Source organism: Citrus sinensis, chromosome 5 (genome assembly GCF_022201045.2).
Source record: "Citrus sinensis cultivar Valencia sweet orange chromosome 5, DVS_A1.0, whole genome shotgun sequence".
NCBI lineage: Eukaryota > Viridiplantae > Streptophyta > Magnoliopsida > Sapindales > Rutaceae > Citrus > Citrus sinensis.
Genome location: NC_068560.1, coordinates 14,325,515 through 14,345,991, shown reverse-complemented (window position 1 = coordinate 14,345,991; position 20,477 = coordinate 14,325,515). Strand labels below are relative to the sequence as shown.

General features: G+C 33.4%; 1 protein-coding gene across 2 annotated transcripts in view; it reads left to right on the top strand.

Annotated features, from left to right (window-relative positions):
- The first annotated feature begins 2,511 nt into the window (after positions 1-2,511).
- LOC102609518 (protein unc-13 homolog) overlaps positions 2,512-20,477 on the top strand; it is a 28,356-nt gene continuing 10,390 nt past the window's right edge. Inside the window, exons 1-17 of one of the 2 annotated variants that reach the window (XM_006465703.4) lie at positions 2,513-2,866; positions 3,242-3,309; positions 3,608-3,783; positions 4,377-4,441; positions 4,620-4,953; positions 6,387-6,453; positions 6,602-6,755; positions 7,212-7,379; positions 7,709-7,819; positions 9,510-9,719; positions 10,427-10,528; positions 10,617-10,847; positions 12,286-12,360; positions 17,003-17,083; positions 18,000-18,179; positions 18,262-18,417; positions 19,474-19,566. In XM_006465703.4, the coding sequence (XP_006465766.2) occupies positions 3,302-3,309; positions 3,608-3,783; positions 4,377-4,441; positions 4,620-4,953; positions 6,387-6,453; positions 6,602-6,755; positions 7,212-7,379; positions 7,709-7,819; positions 9,510-9,719; positions 10,427-10,528; positions 10,617-10,847; positions 12,286-12,360; positions 17,003-17,083; positions 18,000-18,179; positions 18,262-18,417; positions 19,474-19,566 (2,211 nt within the window). In that variant the 5' untranslated portion in view covers positions 2,513-2,866; positions 3,242-3,301. Of the gene's footprint in view, positions 2,867-3,241; positions 3,310-3,607; positions 3,784-4,376; positions 4,442-4,619; positions 4,954-6,386; positions 6,454-6,601; positions 6,756-7,211; positions 7,380-7,708; positions 7,820-9,509; positions 9,720-10,426; positions 10,529-10,616; positions 10,848-12,285; positions 12,361-17,002; positions 17,084-17,999; positions 18,180-18,261; positions 18,418-19,473; positions 19,567-20,477 lie in introns of both variants that reach the window. The other variant, XM_025097111.2, reaches the window with a different exon arrangement.

Here is a 20,477-nt window from a genome sequence, read left to right as displayed (position 1 = left end):
TAGAGTATAAACCTTGTATTTTTTTTAAACTTGCTTTTGAGGATAAATCCCATGTTATACTAGGAGTGGGCAATTCACAGTTCAGTTTGGTTTTGGTCCAAAACCAAATCGAACCATACCGAAACAGATCAATTCCAAATAATGTGAGCCAAATGAAATTTAGAATTGAATAGAACTAAACCAAAAGTTTTAGTGCGGTTCGGTTTGATTCTCCATTTTCAAATTCATTTTCAATTGTATTAACTGAATTGGATTTTATGGTTTTTACTTTTCACCGGTATTAATTAAACTGTACAATTTTTACTTTTTACCTTTTATTAACTATGTGTTTACACACTAAATGAAAAGTCCTCAATTCAAAACAAAATAGTAAAAGTCCCAACACATAACAAAGTCACAATTCATAAAACACATAAATAAAAAAATCCATTACAAACTATAAATCAATAGTAACAAAACAAGAAAACACCAAAGTTCGCAATATCACATTATCGGAAGTAAAAGCAACTCCAAAAATTTCACTAATATTGACATTTGCCAAAACTCCACAATAGCAAAAAAGCCATACCAAAACCACATCAATCATCTAAATTAACTACATTAAAGGGAGCCAAGCATCAATACTTAAACTAAATAAACAAAGTGATATTAAATAGCTAATGAATAGATGTATCAACTTTTTACCTAAATGCTCTTCAAGTTAAACAAATTTTTTCATGTTGAAATACCATGTTGGTCTGCCATTGCTAATTTATGAAGTTCTATGTGGAGAAAAATTGAACAAATTAAGTAAGGTTTAATAGTACTTAAACTATATAAAGTCATCAAACTTATAAAGGAAAAAATTTCTAAGAAATTAAAACTTAATAAATCAACTTTTCATTTTGGTGGTAGTTTTACTGCCTTAATCAAACTTTAATACATTTCATTCTAGATCTTTATTATAGCAGTAGAAATAAAAAATATCAACAAACTATTAACACAAATAAATTTAATAATATTATCTTTACACACTTGGATACATAAATTATATTTTATCTAATGTTACACTTATTTTTAAATGTTATATTTCAATGATACTTGATTTTATAATCTACCAATATTGTAATAATTTTGTAATACATATAAATGAATTGCACAATATTTAGTATATAATCACATAATGATATATGATATTGCAAATTACTCAAATAATTTGACTTCATTTAAAAAAAAAATGTTTCTAAATTATTCAATATTAGTAGTATTAAAGTTGTAATTACCCAATGTTTTAATAGAAAGTGCATTGATCCTTCATGCTTTAGCAAAATTGCCACATAAATCTTGCTTTGAACAATTATGTCCATAAGAAGTATCATGGTTCACTTTGGTTAAGGGGTATAATTGTCCAAAAAGGGTGTATGTGACCATTTTTTTTAAAATAATAAAGGTCTTTTTGTGACAATTTCACAAACAGGGGCTTGTCATTATCTTTTTTCCTAATATTTACAATGCAATGTGAATAAGAATCGTAATTATAAATAACAATATTACTCGACCCCAAAGGAACGGTTGGGTGATTTCTTTATTTAGCTTGCTACCGAGTTAAATTCATGAGGGATTGTATGAGTTAAAAAGTTATATTTAGCTTCTCCCAACCATATCCCTAAAATAATAATATTAGATTAACAATGTTACTAGTTAAAAAAAAAATAATGTCACAAATGAATTTAGTTTAATCAAATTAATATTAGCCAAGTGCTAGCCATGATAGTTATTAACAACATTAAAAGAGAAAAAAGGCTTAGTTTTTGAATTATGATATCATCAATCACAATAACACTAATAGAAATAGATTAAAAATTATCATTACGTTTATAATTGTAAATTACAAGTACTTATATAAATTATTGTGACTTAAAAATAGTGAATAAATGTAATCATAAAAAAATACACATCGTTATGAATAAAGTAATTAATCTTACATAAATTTATATGAATTAACTTACACAAGAGATTTACGAGTATTATTTAAAAAATATCAAACATTAGATATTTTAGACTTGTCTAATATACAAATATTATAGGTCTACATATTTATAACGTATTGCACTGTCAAAAAATTGATAAAATATTTTGATAAAATTTTTATGTAAAACATCATTAACTTTATAATGTAATATTAAAAATTAATATTATTAATTTATTATTATTCTAATTAGTATAGAATTTTCATATAGTTTACATATATTTTAATATTATTCAGGAAGGAAAAAAAAGTAGTAGTATAGTTTCAAGTTAAATTGAGGGGGTCTTTCGTAGTATTCTAGTTTGAATTGATTAGTTTGATATTTTTTTTAAATGAGGGTGATTGTTTGATAATTACCTTTAATATTCTCTGTTTCACAATTGATAAGTGTGGCCGGTTACGTCCGCAATATGAAAAAAATAACATAAGGCAGCCGCATGACATGCCATGCTGCGCTGTATTACTATTGTTCGGCTCCCCTTCTATCGCTATATCTGAATATGATAATAAAAAAAATCAAAAAAGACAAAAAAGTTCTCTCCAACTCGGATTTGCTGCTTGAATCTTGTGAGTAGTGAGCCTTTATCTCTCTACACTCAAGTCTCAGTCTCTCACCCCAAAGGAAACTTCGGAGAGTGATCAGATAGCCCACAGTCTCTAAAACGTACCATTTCAAATATCAGTTCGGTAGAAATCGTTATTCTCATTTTTCTTGTATTTCGGCTTTTCGCCACATCTCAATCTTTGCCTTCTCATTGACGCTTCTGCGATCTCTCATTCTCCAAACAAAGTCTCAAAAGATCCAATTCCGCCGAAACGGGCGTCGTTTAAGTCTCTCGCAATTCTGAATCTACTCTAGTACGTCTTCTTATCATTTCTCAACTTCATTTTCTTGCTCATTTGCTTCTTTACTTTTTGAATCGGCATGCTCCGTTTGGTTGCCGAGAAAGTTACTTAAACTGAATCAGTGTTTTTTTTTCTTAATTAGGAATTAGACTTTATTTTGTTGATCATTTGCTTCCTTATTCTTTTGAGTCGGCATGCTCTATTTGGTTGCTAGAGAGTTAAATCAAGAGAGTTACATTTAACCAAATCAGATGCATTTTTTTTTTTCTCAATTGGAATGTGATGATATAAATTTGCTGGATCCAGTACGATTATAATATCATCTCTCAATTGATAGTTAGTGTGGCGTGTGTGATGATAGAATCTAATTTCTTTAATCATTGGCAGGTCGTGGAGGTAGCGGTCGAAGTTTACGGAATTTAGTTCTGATTCTTTCTTCAATTTACAATGGAAGAGTACGCGTCTTTCTATCAATATCTCATTCTATACTTTTGTATTAAAAAAAAAAAAACATTTTGTTGGTTTTAGCAGTGAGTTTTTCTGAAAGTGGTTTTTAGTATGGTGCTTTCAGAAATAAAATATGGAGAAGCATGAATCCAAAATGCACTTAAGTGCATCATCAGAACACTACAAAATTGACTGAAGAGTGTTTTTAACTATTTGCTAATTGCAATATGCTTATAATGGTATCGAGAATGCTCCTGAAGACAGTATTACTATAAATAATGAAATAAATGGCATTTGGTGTTTTAGGGAAGATGCCTTGGAGCTTCTACAGAGATATCGACGCGACCGACGCATTCTTTTGGATTTCATACTTTCTGGTAGCTTAATTAAGAAAGTTATAATGCCTCCTGGTGCGATTACACTTGACGATGTGGATTTAGACCAAGTCAGTGTTGATTATGTCCTTGGTTGTGCTAAAAAGGGTAATGCATGTATCTTGTTTGGAATATTATCATTTGACTACTTTAGAATTACAATATATTAAACAACTACAAGAAGTATGGTAGTCTATCATTTTACTATTATATCTTTACAAAACTTATCATTTTACTATATTTCCATTGGTACCATTAGTTGACCAGTTAGTTAACCAATAAAGTACCAATTTTACTCTTGAAAAAAAACTACACAAATAGAGATATTGGATATTAAATTCATAGGCTTATAGGGATTATTTTTAGCTACTTTATCTTTTGAATTTATAATCTTGTAATAGTTTATTTGTTTTTTTAACAAAAAAAAAATCATATAAAGAGCAAAAATGCAAAATTGGTATTTTGTTAGTCAACTAACTGGTTAAATAATAGTGCTAACGGGAAATATAGTGAAATGATATGTTTTGTAAAGATATGATAGTAAAATGATAGATCATCATATTTCTTGTAGTCATTTGATATATTGCCATTCTTAAACTAGTCATAAGATAATAACCCATATTGTTTTAATTGCTTGAGCCATAATTGTTTGTGTTTAGTTTCTATTTTCTTAGTGACTTCATTTTTGTTTATTAATGTAGGTGGAATGCTTGAACTCTCTGAGGCTATTAGAGATTTTCATGACCACACTGATTTACCCCAAATGGTGAGTTATTGGCTACTTATTAGTATTTTAATATTAACTGTCCTAGCCCACCCTCATCATAGAGGCTTCTTATTCATGATATATTGGTTAATAAAGTCTAGTTTCACTGGCACATGCATTTATTTATTTATTTTGCGTCATCTATCTGTTTAAAGATCACGTGGTATGCCTTTTCCAGAATAATGGAGGCTCAGCTGATGAATTCTTTTTGGTCACAAATCCTCAATCTTCTGGTTCACCTCCAAGAAGGGCACCACCCCCCATTACTGTTTTGACTCCACCTCCAGTTCCTGTTACAACACCACCTCCTGCTTTTGCACCATCTCCTATTGTGTCGGCTGCATCTAGGTCGGAGTCTTTTAACTCTACACAAGAAAGAGAACTAACTGTGGATGACATTGAAGATTTTGAGGATGATGATGATATTGAGGAAATTAATAGTCATCAGGTTTCAAGACGGCGTCTAAATGATGCTTCTGATCTTGTGGTGAAATTACCCTCTTTTACTACAGGTAATGACATTTAACAAAGTGTGCTTAATATGTTAATTTCTACATATGCCATAATGGAGACATAAGCAAAAGAATTGGAAGGGATTCATTATTAGCTTGCATTGTGGGTAGAAATTGGTTGTGTCATTTTCTGGAAAGGTGTTACACATGGCTGTTTTAGTTTCATTTTGTCACAGCAAAGCCTATCAGAGTATGCAAATGATACTAGAATTAACATTACTTTTAAATTTTTAACATAACCATGTCTTAGTTATCTTGGTGATTGGATGTTTAATCCTGCTTAGTTTCTTAGCTTAGTTTCTTATAATGGTGGGTGATTTTTTGGGATTCAAAACAGATTTTTGGGTGCCATTGCTATTTTTTATAGCTTTGATTCTACCCTATTGTAATACTTACATTTTTTTTTTTTAAGTCACTAGACACCCCACCCAAATAAAATATATTCCCTTGTAGTTGAACCCTTGAAATTTTACATCCATCACAAGAGGCCAAACCAACTTGGCTATCCCTTGGGGATAATTTTAATACTTATATTTGAATATGATTAATTTAATTATTCATAGTTTCCTATAAACCAAGTAATTGCCTCACGACTGCACTGCTTCTTCCAGCACACTTAATCCCTGTGTCTTATGAAAGTGAGGCAGACATTCATTGTTTCTTATAAAAAAATAACTGCCTTAGTCATTGGAATGCATGAAGTAGTTCGTTTGAATAACCTCACATCTACTGTGTAATGGGTTCAAACTTGTTGGGGGCTTGATTTTTCTCCTTAATAACAAAATGCTTGTATCCTCTTACAGCATATTCAAAGGTTTACTTTCATCTATCTATAAGAATGCTAATGATCAACTGAAGCTTTCTAAAACTCGTCTCCCTCATTGGATGACTTTGAATAGTTCACTTGAAAGACAAATGTCTATACTTTTTATTTCTATTTTTGTATTGCCATCTACAAATAAGTATTCCAATGATTAACATGTCCCTTTCTTTAAATATTTCTTTCTTACTAGAAGACTTTGAATAGTCCACTGGAATTACAACATGTCAATCTCTTTGCCTTTTCTTTTTTGCTTATTTTTTAATTTTTATTTTATAAGAAATAACATCATGTAAACTCAACTGTGGATTTAAGGCTTTATGAGACTCCTTTTTTCTCCGTAACCATAAAGAGGTGAGTACCAGTATAAGAAATGTGTTTGAAAGGTTCCTGCCTTGTAAACTTAGCGGTGTTGATGATATAGGTATGCATTAATGTATTGTGAATTCTCTTTCTGAGGTTATTACATGCCTCAAAAGCCATGTGATATGGTAGTTGCCTCAAGTTATCTGATGATCTGCACGAGTAAGCTCATAAGAAGCTTGAACCGGTGTTGTGAATTAAAATGCACTAGCTAAAGCTATGGATACTTGTTTGTTTTTGCTGTTTTCAGGTATTACGGATGATGACCTTCGTGAAACTGCATATGAAGTCCTTTTGGCTTGTGCTGGGGCTGCTGGGTAAGCTTATTCATTTATATATTTTTTGCATAAAATTTTCCCATCTTACTTTTATGACATTTTCCTCTTGTCATCTCATTCTGAACTACGCTGCCTCTGTTCTTATATTTCTCTTACTTATCTTATTCATTTTCTGTTATATAAACAGTGGCCTTATCGTACCGTCTAAGGAAAAAAGGAAAGATAAAAAGTCAAAGTTGATGAAGAAGCTTGGTCGTAGTAAAAATGATAATGTTGTCACCCAATCTCAACGTGCTCCTGGTTTGGTTGGTTTGTTGGAGACCATGCGTGTTCAGATGGAGGTATTCTAATTAGTTGTTTTATTGGGAAATCTACCTCTTTGTGCCACAATTGCTGTGGTGGCAGGGATTATTTCTGTTTAGTGGATGCATAAAATCTCAACTGTTTGTATTTTACCTTATACTGCATTCTTTCTTTACCGTAAATTTTTGGCTGCTTTGTGGATTCCTAAGCCACTAAGTAATTATTTTTTCTTTTTTCCTTAACACGTTTTCAGTGTCTTATTATGAAAAGGTTAAAATAAAAAATAAAATAAAATAACTGTTTTGCAACTAGCCCTTTAAGCAGACACCAATATATTGTTGTTATTTACTCTTAGCTATCATCTCATGCGTGTTTAAGTTGTGATTTGCTATAAATTGTGATTTTCTGGTTTTCCAAGTGTTGTGGCAATTATTTTTAATTAAAAAAAAAATTGTTGTGGCAATTTCATTTCCCATATGTACTTATGGATGCAGATTTCTGAAGCAATGGACATTAGGACAAGACAAGGTCTGCTTAATGCTCTTACAGGAAAAGTTGGAAAAAGGATGGATACCCTACTTATTCCATTGGAACTGCTATGCTGTATTTCACGCACAGAATTTTCGGACAAGAAGTCCTATATACGCTGGCAAAAAAGGCAGGTATGTCTGTATCTTATCCATTTTTATCTTTTGTCTCATTTTGCCCTATGTTCTACCTTTGGTAAAAAGAGTAATAATAGATGTCCTGAATCTTGTATCCCAAATTTCATCTGAAATGATGTGTCATTAATCAAGTGGTTGATAATTCTTTATAAGATCCAAGTGAGCTAATTGATTATCTCACCAACCAATTGATGAATACTACATCATTTGGGATAATTTTTTGGGATAAACAAATTTGGGATGTGTAGCACTAGTCTGGTGGAAAACTGGATGGTGGTCATGCGTCACTCGTTTCCAAGTGACATTAATAACTTGCATGAATGCAGTTAAACATGTTGGAGGAGGGGCTTATTAATCACCCTGTTGTTGGGTTCGGGGAATCTGGGCGAAGAGTGAATGAATTGAGTATTCTTTTGGCAAAGATTGAGGAATCTGAGGTATAAATATCATGGACTTGTTTTTACAAACAGTATAAAATGCTTCTCGTGATGGAATTGAAACAATAAATTTCTTTCCTTCTCGGTTAGCCATAGAATCTCTTGTTCGAAATATATATATTTGAGTATTCATATTTAAGATTTGTCTAGTTTTTGTTTTCAAATGCTACTGAAAACTGGATATTGCATGCTTTAATTGAATGATATGAATTGGAAATTCCATACCACTCTTTCACTATATTTTTGTGTCTGCGGGCTGTTATAGCCTCTTGGTCGCATAAGGCTGAGAATCAGATGCTGAAATCGACCAAAAGCATTTATAATGCTGAACGATGCAATAAGGACATGATGCCTTTGAAACTCCAGTAGTAACAGAAACTGGCATATCCAGGGGGGAAGGGAACAAAGTAATTCTGTTTGTAGTTGTCAATAACAACTACTAATTATCCTTACCCATAAAGAACAATGTGAGTTGGTGCAGTTGAGCAGCTAGCACACACCTAAAGATTATAAATTTTCGATATCTTAGAGAAATGTCTAATTGAAGAAGCTTCTAAGCTTGTTAAACAAAGGGGACAGAAATATGAACTCTCTCATGTTAATTTAGCATTAACATGCTTGGAAGTTTCTGCAGGGCTGACTTCTCAAAGCTGGAGCTCCCACTGCTTTGAAAACTTGTTCAAGGTAGCATTGACATAGCTTTGACTGTAACCTAAAGCTGGTGAAATATGCCAATCTTATCACACCTGAGGCTTTCTGATGGAGCCATAAAAAATAACTAACTTTCACCTAATATCTCCATGCTAGAACCTTATTTCTTTCGTGCAACCATTGACCACTGTCGATTGAGAAAGGACCAAATTATGCAATAAGATCCCAAGATTGAAAGAGTTTTTCCTTTTTTTGAGAGTTTCCTTCCTCCTTTTTTTACTCTTTTCCAATCTGCTAAATATTCTTAATATGTTATTTCATTTTAATAAGAAACAAGGATCTGCCTTTGATAAAAGGATATTTCAGTACTTTTAATTTAGATATAGCTTTTAAACTTTTTTATTGCTTGATCTTCTCTTCTACCATTGATGTTGTTGACAACATGTGCTTTAATTTTTAATACTTTTCCTATCAATCCTAGTTCGAAAATGGTTAGTAGATTTTTTTCCCCCTTGTCTCCTTCAGAAAGCAGTTGAAAATTTCAATTAAATATTTTAACTTCTAAGGGTGGTCTGCATCTGGCAAAATTGTCTTGTATTAAAAATGGAAGTGACGGTCTTTCCTCCACCAGCTTTTGCTATCTTCTCTCATATGTTGCCCCATGCGTGCACTGATCCAACAATTTTTTTTTTTTTTGTTCATCTTCTTAAGTTTATTGTTATAACATATCACCACCAAACTAACTCTAGTAATAAACAAAGTTTTGTCTTAGTTACGAGCAGTATAATTTTATAGTCTTGATTGTTTTTGTTTAACTCTTGTAATGCCCCTCCCCGCTGTTCATTATTTTCTTATATTTCCGGGCTGATCATGTATAATTCTTTTCATTACTATTTAAGTTTATGCTACCACTTTTGTTAATATGGCATTTATGACTTTAACTTTTAGCATGCATCTATTCATATGTTGGAATGTTTTAGGTGTGCTTTACCAGTGCCCTTATCTTCTTTGCATTGTTTTTTCTTCTCCTTGTTATTAGTCTCTTCCATCATCAACTGGTGAACTCCAACGAACAGAATGTCTGAGATCTCTCAGAGAGATTGCCATTCCACTTGCTGAGAGGCCAGCTCGGGGTGACTTAACTGGTGAAGTGTGCCACTGGGCAGATGGTTATCATCTAAATGTTAGACTGTATGAGAAGCTTCTTCTCAGTGTCTTTGATGTTTTAGATGAGGGGAAGCTTACAGAGGTGATTAAATTTTTCTTTAAAAGATCATGGTAGCATGATGTTGAGGAAGAACATCTCGAATTTTCAAGGATTTGGAATGTCATTTATCTTTGAGCAATTTTTGCTTGAATTTTAGACTAAAGTTTGCCAGAGTGAATGATTTATTTTGTCTAAAAATTCTTGTGATCAATAGTTGGTCATGCCAAAACTCCATTTCTTATTAGAATATTAGTAATTGCTTATGCCGTCCATTATTTATTAATACAAATACTCTTAGTTTTCTTATCAAAATATAATTGCTTATGCTAAAAGTATCCATTCTTAAAATCTTTAAGTACTGTTTCGAATTTATTATCCAGCTAGGCTATCAATCAAAGAAAAATTGTCTGGATATATAAATTTTCTTCATCATTTAGAACGAAAGAAGTTTTAGCTTGATTTTGTACATTGGGAAGGGCTTTAGCTTTGATATCGCTCTTGAATTTGTTTAACCCTCTCATGCTAAATAGTTTCCTTTTAGGAGATGCCCTCATTTTCAGTTGGTCAAAACCTTTTCACATTTTGTTAATCTTTTTTCTATCTACACAATCTTTTTAGCTTTGTATCATCCTATATGTGTCTGTCTATTATTTAAAGTAAAATCAGCAAATAGTTTGGTGAAATAAGGATTGATTCATTTTACTTGCTTGTAATTTCTTTGGAGCAACTGTAGTTTGTTTTATTTCCAGGAAGTGGAAGAAATTCTTGAGCTCTTAAAGTCGACATGGCGTGTTTTAGGAATCACGGAGACAATGCATTACACATGCTATGCATTGGTGTTATTTCGTCAGGTAATACTTTCATATGTGTTTTTTTTTTTTTTTAATCTTGATTGCAAGTATCATGAGGTCATTGAAGTCACTGTTTGTATCATCCCAGTATGTTATCACAAGTGAGCAAGGAATGTTGCAACATGCCATTGACCAGTTGAAGAAAATACCGCTGAAAGAACAACGAGGTCCACAAGAGAGGCTACACTTAAAAAGTTTACTCTCAAAAGTTGAAGCAGAAGGGGGTTCGCAGAGTTTCTCTTTCTTACGTTCTTTCTTATTACCCATCCAAAAATGGGCTGATAAACAGCTGGGTGACTACCATCTGCACTTTGCTGAGGTTGGTTTCCTGCAGACCTGTCAATTTTATGGCTTACTGATTGTGTTCGATAATAGTTCTAAATCTATGTGTTTGATCTGGCATTAGTTGTACATGTGCCTGTGCTATTAATGTTCCTAGTATGCTATCTTAACTTTAATTAATCTGCATTCTCCTATTCTTTCTAGTTATTATCACTATTGGTATTGTTATCATTGTTATTACTATTGTTATCACCACCACCACCATCATCATCCTTTCAGTTTCGAGATTTCTTGTTGTTGCAATTGGATATGTATATTTTAATTTATTTTGTTGTCTCTGAAATTAAAAAACTATTGGAGAATCTTTTGTTATAATTATGACTTCGGAAGGGTTAATTGAATTCTTTCTTTTTCATTAGTACGGAGCAAATGAACTAAGTTCTAGCAGACTAATTGTATTCAGATTAAATATGTTTCATTTGACTCCATCTCTTTAACCAAAAGGCCAAGTTTGAGCTTCATGTTACGTTTAAGGCTGTTATTGCAAATTCTACAGTTTAGAAACAAAGATTTTCCATCTGCCCGGCTAGCTGTTGTTCATTGAAAAAGACATTTCTTGAGCGTAATCAGTAGAAGTTCTCTAAAAATTTGAATTTTTGAGAACAGTTTTATAGATTTGAAAAGACCATTTTGATTTAAAACATGCTTTTCATCAATAGGTTTTGAGCTCGAACTTTAACCTCAAAGTGGCAATTTGAGTTGAGTTTGAGCTTTGTTTTGAGTCTTGATCAAACTTGACTCAAGCTAAACTTTTATCTATTTACTGGAGTTCGGTTGAATAACCAAATATCCAGCTCAGTTCGACTTGTTAGCATCCGTACTCATTAAGTCGACCAAAATCTAGAGCTAATGTATGAAACGGTTTATAACCTACAATTTTGGATACTAAGTGATAATGGAATTTGTGAAGCTACATATTTTATTTGATGACTGAGAAATGCTCATGGAGTTTTGTATTAGTTGTCTATTAAAAATTTCCTAAATTTTAGTGCCGTTAGCTTGATGATTATGTCTTAAGTAAACAATATGTTTGAGCCTTAAATATGTAATTGAACACTATTTGTGTGTCTAATAGCACAAGTGTGAGATAATGTATACCATTCTTTGTCCTTCCTATTTTATTTGAAACCTTAGGTAAATTTTAAATTATTCAATAGAATATTATCAATGATATGGGGTATATATAAACTCGATACTCATAATTCGATACTTTTATACTTTTTTTGTGATGAGAGGCTTCAACCTGTTCCATTTTTTGCGCATATGTTTTTGGATATAATCACAACTCCCAAGTTATTTATTTATTTATTGTTCATAACTTTTTAACTATCATACTTTTCTTTCGTGTGCCTTTTTAAGGCCATCTTCCTAGTTATGCTATGTAGAATTATAATCGCCTTCATGAATCTTTGTAGTGCCCAGTGATGATGGAAAATGTAGTATCAGTCGCAATGCTTGCTCGAAGGCTTCTGTTGGAAGAACCTGAAATGGTATGTCGACCATACTTCTTTCTGGACATGTTATATACCTGCTGTTAATTGCTTCTTTTTTTTTTTTTGGTTTTCTTTTGCTTTTTGTTTTCTTTTGCTCGGAAACAAGATAAGTATATTAGATGTAGGGAATATACATAGAGGAGGGACAAGAAGCCCATAAAGACAAAAATCCCCAAGCCCAAGGACTGTAAATCCTGTAAGATCAAAATTCTAACCAATGAAATTACACCATAGGTGCTTCCCAATTAATCAAAATAAAGAAGGACAAATCTTTAAACTCTGGAGAGATAGAAGTCCATAGAAAAGCCCAGAATTTAACTATGTCCCAAAGAAACATGTAATCCTCCATCACTTTGTTCTAAAAGATTCTTAAGTTTCTTTTAATCCATAGAACCCAAAATATAGACATAAGTGCACAATCTCAAAATTTTTTTAAGGAGAACAGAAAAGCTTGTTGCAGGTGCTGCCCAACTCAATTTAAAAGTCTAACCAGCTTGGACCATAAGAAGAAAGCAGCTGGGCAGTGAAGAAATAAGTGGTCAATACTTTCCAAAGCATTTTTACACAAGACACACCAATCCGAGGATAAAGCATACTTGGTCTTCTCTTCTGTTTTACATCATTAGTAGTAATCTTCCTTTGAGCAACAGCCCATACCATCATATTCACCTTTGAGGAAACTTTAGCTTTCCAAATCACGGGGTGCAAAAATATGGCTTGTGTCATCTATAAGACTGAGAAAGTATGATTTGGTAGAAAAAATTCCTGATATTTCTATAGTCCTAGCTCTCTTATCTTCTTTTATGCTATGAATATGAACTCCCTCTGAAATCCCAAGCAAATCAGAACTGTGTTGAAGCTCTCTGTGATTGAAGTTTCTAATGAATCTGAAGTCCCAACTCCACTGCATTGATGAAAACCTCACCATACTAGCTATAGATCAATTATGACCTAAGGAAAGACCATACGACTAAGGAAAAGACTCACTAGGCGTTCTCTTTCCCACCCTAACATCCTTCCAGAATCTAATTTTCTGTCCATTACCTATAACTAACTTAAAATTTGACAAAAAACCAGCTTTACCCTTTGATATATTTACCCAAGGGCATCTCCCGTCCTTTTTTAACATCAACAGTGTCCCACCCATTTTCATGCATGCCATACTTACTTTTATTGACCAGATGCTAAAAAAAAGTTAACTTCCAAAGGGAATGTCCATGGCCACTTACCGAGCAAGGCTCTATTTCTTTTAACCAAATTACCCAACCCTAAACCTCCCTCACAAATAGGTTGAGTCACTGTTCTCAACTTCACACCAAATGATCCCTTTTTCTCTCCCCAACTCCTTCCAACAAAAAAATCCCGCGTAGCCTTCTCTATTCTTTTAGCAACTGAAATAGGAATGTGAAAAAGAGACATAAAGTAAGTTGGCAGACTAGACAACTGATTCAATCAATGTTAACCTCCCTAGTCCCTCTTCTAGAGAGACAAGCTTTTCTTCTACCCATCCAATCTCTTCTCAACTTTTTCTAACACAGGAGCCAAAATTCCACAGCTGCGGGATTCCCTCTTAGAGGTAATCCTAAGTATTTCAAAGGTCAATCTCCACTCACACCCCACTTACGAAACAAAGTCAAGCAAATTGTTCTCAGAGATATTAACACCAGAAAAAGAGCTCTTTTTCAAATTTACTCACAACCCAGAAACTGCCCAAAATAAAAAGTCAACCCTTTAAGAAGGTTGGTAAACTTTTCCTCAACACCAGAGTGAAAAAAGATTGTATCATCAGCAAACTGAAGGTGAGAAACCATTACTTTGTCCTTCCCAATCACAAATCCTTCAATTAATCTAACATCCTGAGCCCTCTCCATCAATCTGCACAGAACATCTACCACCAAAGTAAAAAGAAAAGGAGAAAGAGGGTCCCCCTGATAAGGCCTCTAGAAGCTTGAATTTTGCCCCTCGGTCTTCCATTGAGAAAAATTGAAAAGCTAACTAATTGAAGACAACCTATCAGCCAGTGTCTGCATCTTTGTCCAAATCCTTTGGCTTCCATCACAATGTCTAAAAAATCCCAAACTACGTGGTTGCAAGCTTTCTCAAAATCAATTTTAAAATCAAGACCAGATTTTCTAGATTTTCCATAGTCCTCCACAGTTTCGTTGGCAACTAAGATAGCATCCAAAATCTGTTGATCTCTTACAAAAGCACCGTGAGCAGTAGAAACAGTCTCCCCTAACACCTCTGTGTGTCTTAAAGAAAACACTTTGGCAATGATCATATGAAGACTAGTCACCAAACTAATATGTCTGATATCACTTAACCTCGCTGGCTCATTCCTTTTCAGAATAAGGCGTATGAATGTAGAATTAGTAACTAAGTTCACAACACCAGAATTGTAAAAATCTTCAAACAAATCTTGCTTCAAAATATCCCAACAATCCTAATACACTGCCAAGGAGACCCATCAGGAGCAGGAGATTTATCTCTGCAACAATCTTGGACACCCTTCTTTATTTCATCCCCTTCAAATGGTCTCTCCCACCACAAAGCCTTCAATTCAGAAATAGAACAACAATTTAACCCTTGAAACCCTGGCCTGTTGACCTAATCTTTGGAATAAAAATTCTTGAAAAAAGTCTCTTTTTCAATGTTCTCATCTTCCACAAACAGAGTACGTGTCTAGGGTTGGCAAATTAAGGGCTTGGGCCTGGGCTTCAAACAGTAGATAAGAAGTGTAAGGCTGGGCCCGGGCCTGGGCCGGGCTTGGGCCTTTATTTATTTTTTCAATTTTTTTTAAATTGTTGTAAACTTGAAATGAGTTAATAATAATCAAGTTGTTATAATCAACAATGAATTAAGGAAAATAAATATTTCGAAATAAAACAATAAATAAAGTAAATAAAAGTTTAAAAATTTAATTTTTTTAGTACTGGATTCTTTAATTCAAGCACTCTTTCAACTAATTAACACTTAAAAGAGAGTTTAGTATTATAATTTTAAGTTTTTTTATTCATTATTGATATATAAATTAGGAATTTAAGCTTACTTTTTTTTTCCATTTTTTTTCAAATTTCAATTTATTATTCTAATTTATAATTTTTTTTTTTAAAAAATAGAGAGCTTGGGTTTGGCCCGGGCTTTTTTTCCTAAGTCCTTGTCCAGGCCCTCATGTGCGAAGCCCAGGCCAAAGCCCGTGGGAATGGGCTGGGCATTTTTGCCATCCCTATCTGGTATCCCTCTCTTTGGCCCATTGAATTTCAGTTTTTTGTCTCCACATGATGTTCTCTTTAAAGACTGCATGATCAAACTGGTTTTCTACATCATTCCTCTCTTTTCTTAATTCCTCATTCAACCTCCCCTCAGTTTCCAAATTATCCAATTCCAAAATTCTATCAAGGAACATCTGTTTTTCCCTTCAACATCTCCAAAAGTTTCTTTGTTCCAGCCATTGATATGGCATTTTACCAAATTCAACTTCCTCATAAATTTATAACCTGCCTAGTCAGTAACTGAAGTCTCTTCCCACCATTTTCTATAGCAACCTTTAAAAGAATGGTGTTGAAGCCAAACATTCTCAAATCTAATAGGGATAGGACCCCACTTTTTGAAATTGGTATCCATCCAGATAGGCCGATAGTCAAAGGCCACCCTAGCCAAGGCCTTTTACCTGAAAGAAGGAAAAGAAATCTTCCCACCCATTAGAGAACAAAAACCTGTCCATCCTGCAACAAATTGATTCTTCTCTCAAGTTAGACCAGGTAAAGGAAACATTGACCAGCCTGGATCCTTTAATTCAGCATCTCTGATGAAACTTTTGATGATCTTCATGCTGGTATTCTCCCTTACCCCAGTTGATTTTTCAGATGGAAACCGAACAACGTTGAAATCTCCCCTCACACAACAGTAAGTCAGTAAGGACTACAAGGCCACAGAGACCAGCTAACACTAGCCAAAAATCTGTCCTTTCCTTAGGTCTGCAAGGACCATAAACACTAGACAGCCACCACTCACTGCCATTATACCTCTCAATTTTAATGGGAATAGAGAACTCCCCCATTAGTCAATCAACAATGTCAACTGCTTTTCTATTCCAAATCATTGCCAAGCCACCTGATTTCCCGGAGGATGGTGCAAAGATCCATTCCTTAAATATAGTACCAAAAGTGCTGCCTACTTCCTTTTTACCAAGCATTTTTTGCTTGGTTTCTTGAATCATAAAAATATCTGGCTTTATTCTCTTCATAACATCTTTTATAATCCCTCTCTTTCTAACATCACCCAACCGTCTGATGTTCCAAGAGACAATCTTCATAAATTACTGTATATCCTTCATTACGTGTCTAAAATAATTATTGAATTCTGCAAGTTTATTCTTTGGTGGAGAAGCAAAGATTTTGCAGATCATAGCATCTTTACTTCTGGAATTTTTTTTTAATGAGTGTTGACCTTGTTACATAATTGTTGGATGGTGTTGGCAGATGAGTGTGGTTGTTTCAAGTTTTTTTGCTGTTTTGATTTCTTCCGTGGGCTTTTAGTCCAATTTGTTGTATCTATCTTTCCTAAAAAGAAAAGTGTTCTACTTGTTCCATAGTTATATCTTTACATTGTTGACTCACACTATTAACATTTTCTGCAGGCAATGCAATCGGTGTCTGTCACAGACCGAGATCAAATCGAATTGAACATCTTTTCATCCATTAAGAATTCATTTGCAAGGGTAAATCTTATCGTCAATGTTGGTGGATTATATTAATTGATAAGTTCGATTTATTTTAACTGCATGAAATTATGTTCAAAAGCCACATCATCATAGTATTCTTATTATTTAGAGTAAACTTCAATTTATCCCCTACTTAGAATAACAATATCATAGTATTCTTATTATTTAGAGTAAACTTCAATTTATCCCCTACTTAGAATAATAATATCAATTTACCCCTCAAAAATGTGAAAACATTAAATTACCCCCATTTACAGTTAAGACAACCAAAAACAATTCATCAATGCAACCCCATTTCCCCTCATCTTTTGAACAATAATGGGGTAAATTGAGGTCTTCATATTTTTGGGATTAAATTGAAGATTGTCATTGTAGTTGAGGGGTAAAAGGAAGTTTGCCCTACTATTTATTATGAATTATTTCTCATTTTCGCTCATGTAACACGTGTGCCAAAATTTAGGGTGTATATATATTTTTATATGCTTAGTTGTAATCGGTTATATTTCACACAAAAAAAAAAAAAGTTAATAGGAGAAGGAAGCATGTTACGTTTCTGTCTCTTCTATCTGTTGTCCTATCTTAGTTCCATTGTCAACTAGTTATATTTGCAATCAATGTTACAAATATTGTCTCAAACCCGGAAACTTAACCGAGGTGATTAATGACTATTATGATTTTTAAGAAACCAAAAAACTCATTGTTGTACAAAGCTGAATCACATCAAAAAATCACCCTAAAAATGCTTCCAGTTGAGGTGAATAAAGAAAATGCCTGTACAGTCGTCCAATACATATTTTATGCAATACAAAAATGCCCAATATTTTTATTTTCAGATTTCCTGTAGTCTTAGTTATGCAACAATGAGAGGTCGAATTGATTTCCCTCATATTCTGATGTTCACTTTTCAGTGCAGATTCTGCAGGTTGTTGATAAATCAGAAATCCATGAACATCCTTTGGCTTTGCTTGCAGAAGAGACCAAAAAACTTCTAAAAAGAGATTCAAGCATCTTCATGCCTATTTTATCTAAGAGGCATCCACAAGCTACTATTGTTTCTGCCTCACTTCTTCACAAGCTATATGGGAACAAGTTGGTAAGCTAGTTTATAATTGTCATTTGGGTTCATACAAGCATATATCATTAATTTGCTGATCTTAACGAACTTTCATCCTCAGAAACCTTTTAGTGATGGTGCCGAACATTTGACTGAGGATGTGGCATCTGTATTTCCAGCTGCTGATAGCCTTGAGCAGTATATAATATCACTTATCACATCCACATGCGAAGAGGAGACTGCAGCTGTCTACTGCAGAAAATTAATGCCATACCAGGTAAGACAAGACGATGTAATTGCATGTAAGGTTTTTTATTCATTGTTTCTCTTTTCTTCTTCTTTTCTATAAATATGAAGTAAAGTATACTTTCAAATCCTGGAACTAGAGAATAGCTGTATTTCATGGGAAAGGAATTTTGGATCTGTTGAGCTAAAGTTTAAAAAAGAAAAAGGAAAGAAAAACCAGTAGTGGTAATATGCTGTCCCATAACTTGATGTTATTTGGGCATAAAGGCCATCACATCTCGAGTGGCTTGTTTGGAATACATATGTGTGTATGGCATAAAACAAGATGCTTAATGATTTTTCAATGGTATGCTTTTTACTCTTTTCACAGGGTTCTGTGCTGAATCTTCTAGCTTTAGATTGGACCAATCTGCACCTTGGATCGGTTTGATTTCTAATTATGACTAGAGGACATGGATCAAACCAATGCCTGCATAGTAAAATTAAAAACGGATTTTTTTTTCACCCTTTCTGCATCGATACCCTCATTAAAATTTATAGAATCATAGCATTGCTAGTATACCTATGGTAGGGAATGCTGTAGACCCCAAAATTCTAATGATAGGCGACCACAATAAATGCTCATCTCTAGGCTGTTTACCATTGCTAGGGAATGAATGCTTTATTTGTAGTTATATCAAATGAATACATGTTTTAGGGGACCTCCTTTGAATCTTACGGTTCAATGTTTTCTTTGGTATGCTATGGTTGGTGTAGCCAACTCTCTCACAATTTCTGCTTTATCTCAAGATACCATTTTTCAACATCCAACTTCTCATTTCTATGTTTTTGTTCGCTAAATAGAAATTGTTTCAACATCCTAGTTTTCATATTTACGTAAATACAAAATATTGGATGTTTTTGTGATAGGAAAGTTCTAGTTTTTTGCTTGGTGGAAATCTGGTCCACTTCACATTATTGATCGGTCATCTTTAATAAAATTTTGAGTTTCTTATCAGAAAATAATGATGATGATGATGATGATAAAATCCAATTTATCTTATTTAGGTTTTTCACTAAATTAACAAGTCTTTTACATTTTGTCAAGATTGAGTCTATATCTGGAACATTGGTACTGCGTTGGATCAATTCCCAGCTTGGAAGAATTTTAAGTTGGGTGGAGCGAGCAATTCAACAAGAGGTAAGTACTTGAGATTATTTGCTACTTCTCAATTAAAACTTTTGCATTTTTTGTTTCTTCAGCCAGTTATTGGGTTCCAGGACTTGAGAATGCTGCTCTCTACTTCTTCTTTAATGAACTGTAGCTGTTCTACATGTATAGGCCCTGCCATTTTTTCTTTTGATTGTTCACGGTGCTGATAAACCTACTTCATTTAGACATGTTAAATTAGATCATAAGAAATTTTCTTTCCTTAATGATTCTGTTATATTCACAAGAAGTGTGTTGTGCTTCTTCCTTGATGAGATTGCTGGGTAGGTGTTGTTAGCTTTTTTTTATTTTTTCTTAAGAGAAAGAGTTGTATGGAAGATATTTAGATATGAAAAGTCAAGGGATAATCTAAAACTAACCTATTTCATCCATGAATTGGAAGATGATAATTGAGTAAATAAAAATATCAGTGACTCTAAAGCAGCCCCAGAATGAAGGAGGCACAAGAAAAGCTCCAAGCTTTAAGCCCCAACATTGGCTGTGCCAAATCCATGTCACCAAAATAAAATAAAAACAACCCAAAACTCCTTCACAAGTAAGAGAATGAAAAAGAAAGATTAGTCTTAAAACTTATTAGTTGCAGAAGTCCACTAGGATGTAATAAACTGATTTTTGTTGTCCCATAAACAATGCCCTTTTCTCTAATCCTGTCATCTTCAAATATATGATCATTTCTTTCCTATCAGATCACGCACAAAGGAGCAATGACAGCACACTTAGAACCTCAATTTTTTTTTTCTTTTCCCAAAAGGATAATTAATTTCCACAAGCTGTTTCAAACTTTCTTGATGTAACAGCAATGGAGAGTGATTGAGAGACAAATAAATGAACTTAGAAAATATACGAAAATGTATCTAGGAGGGATGGGCAGTTTTGGTACC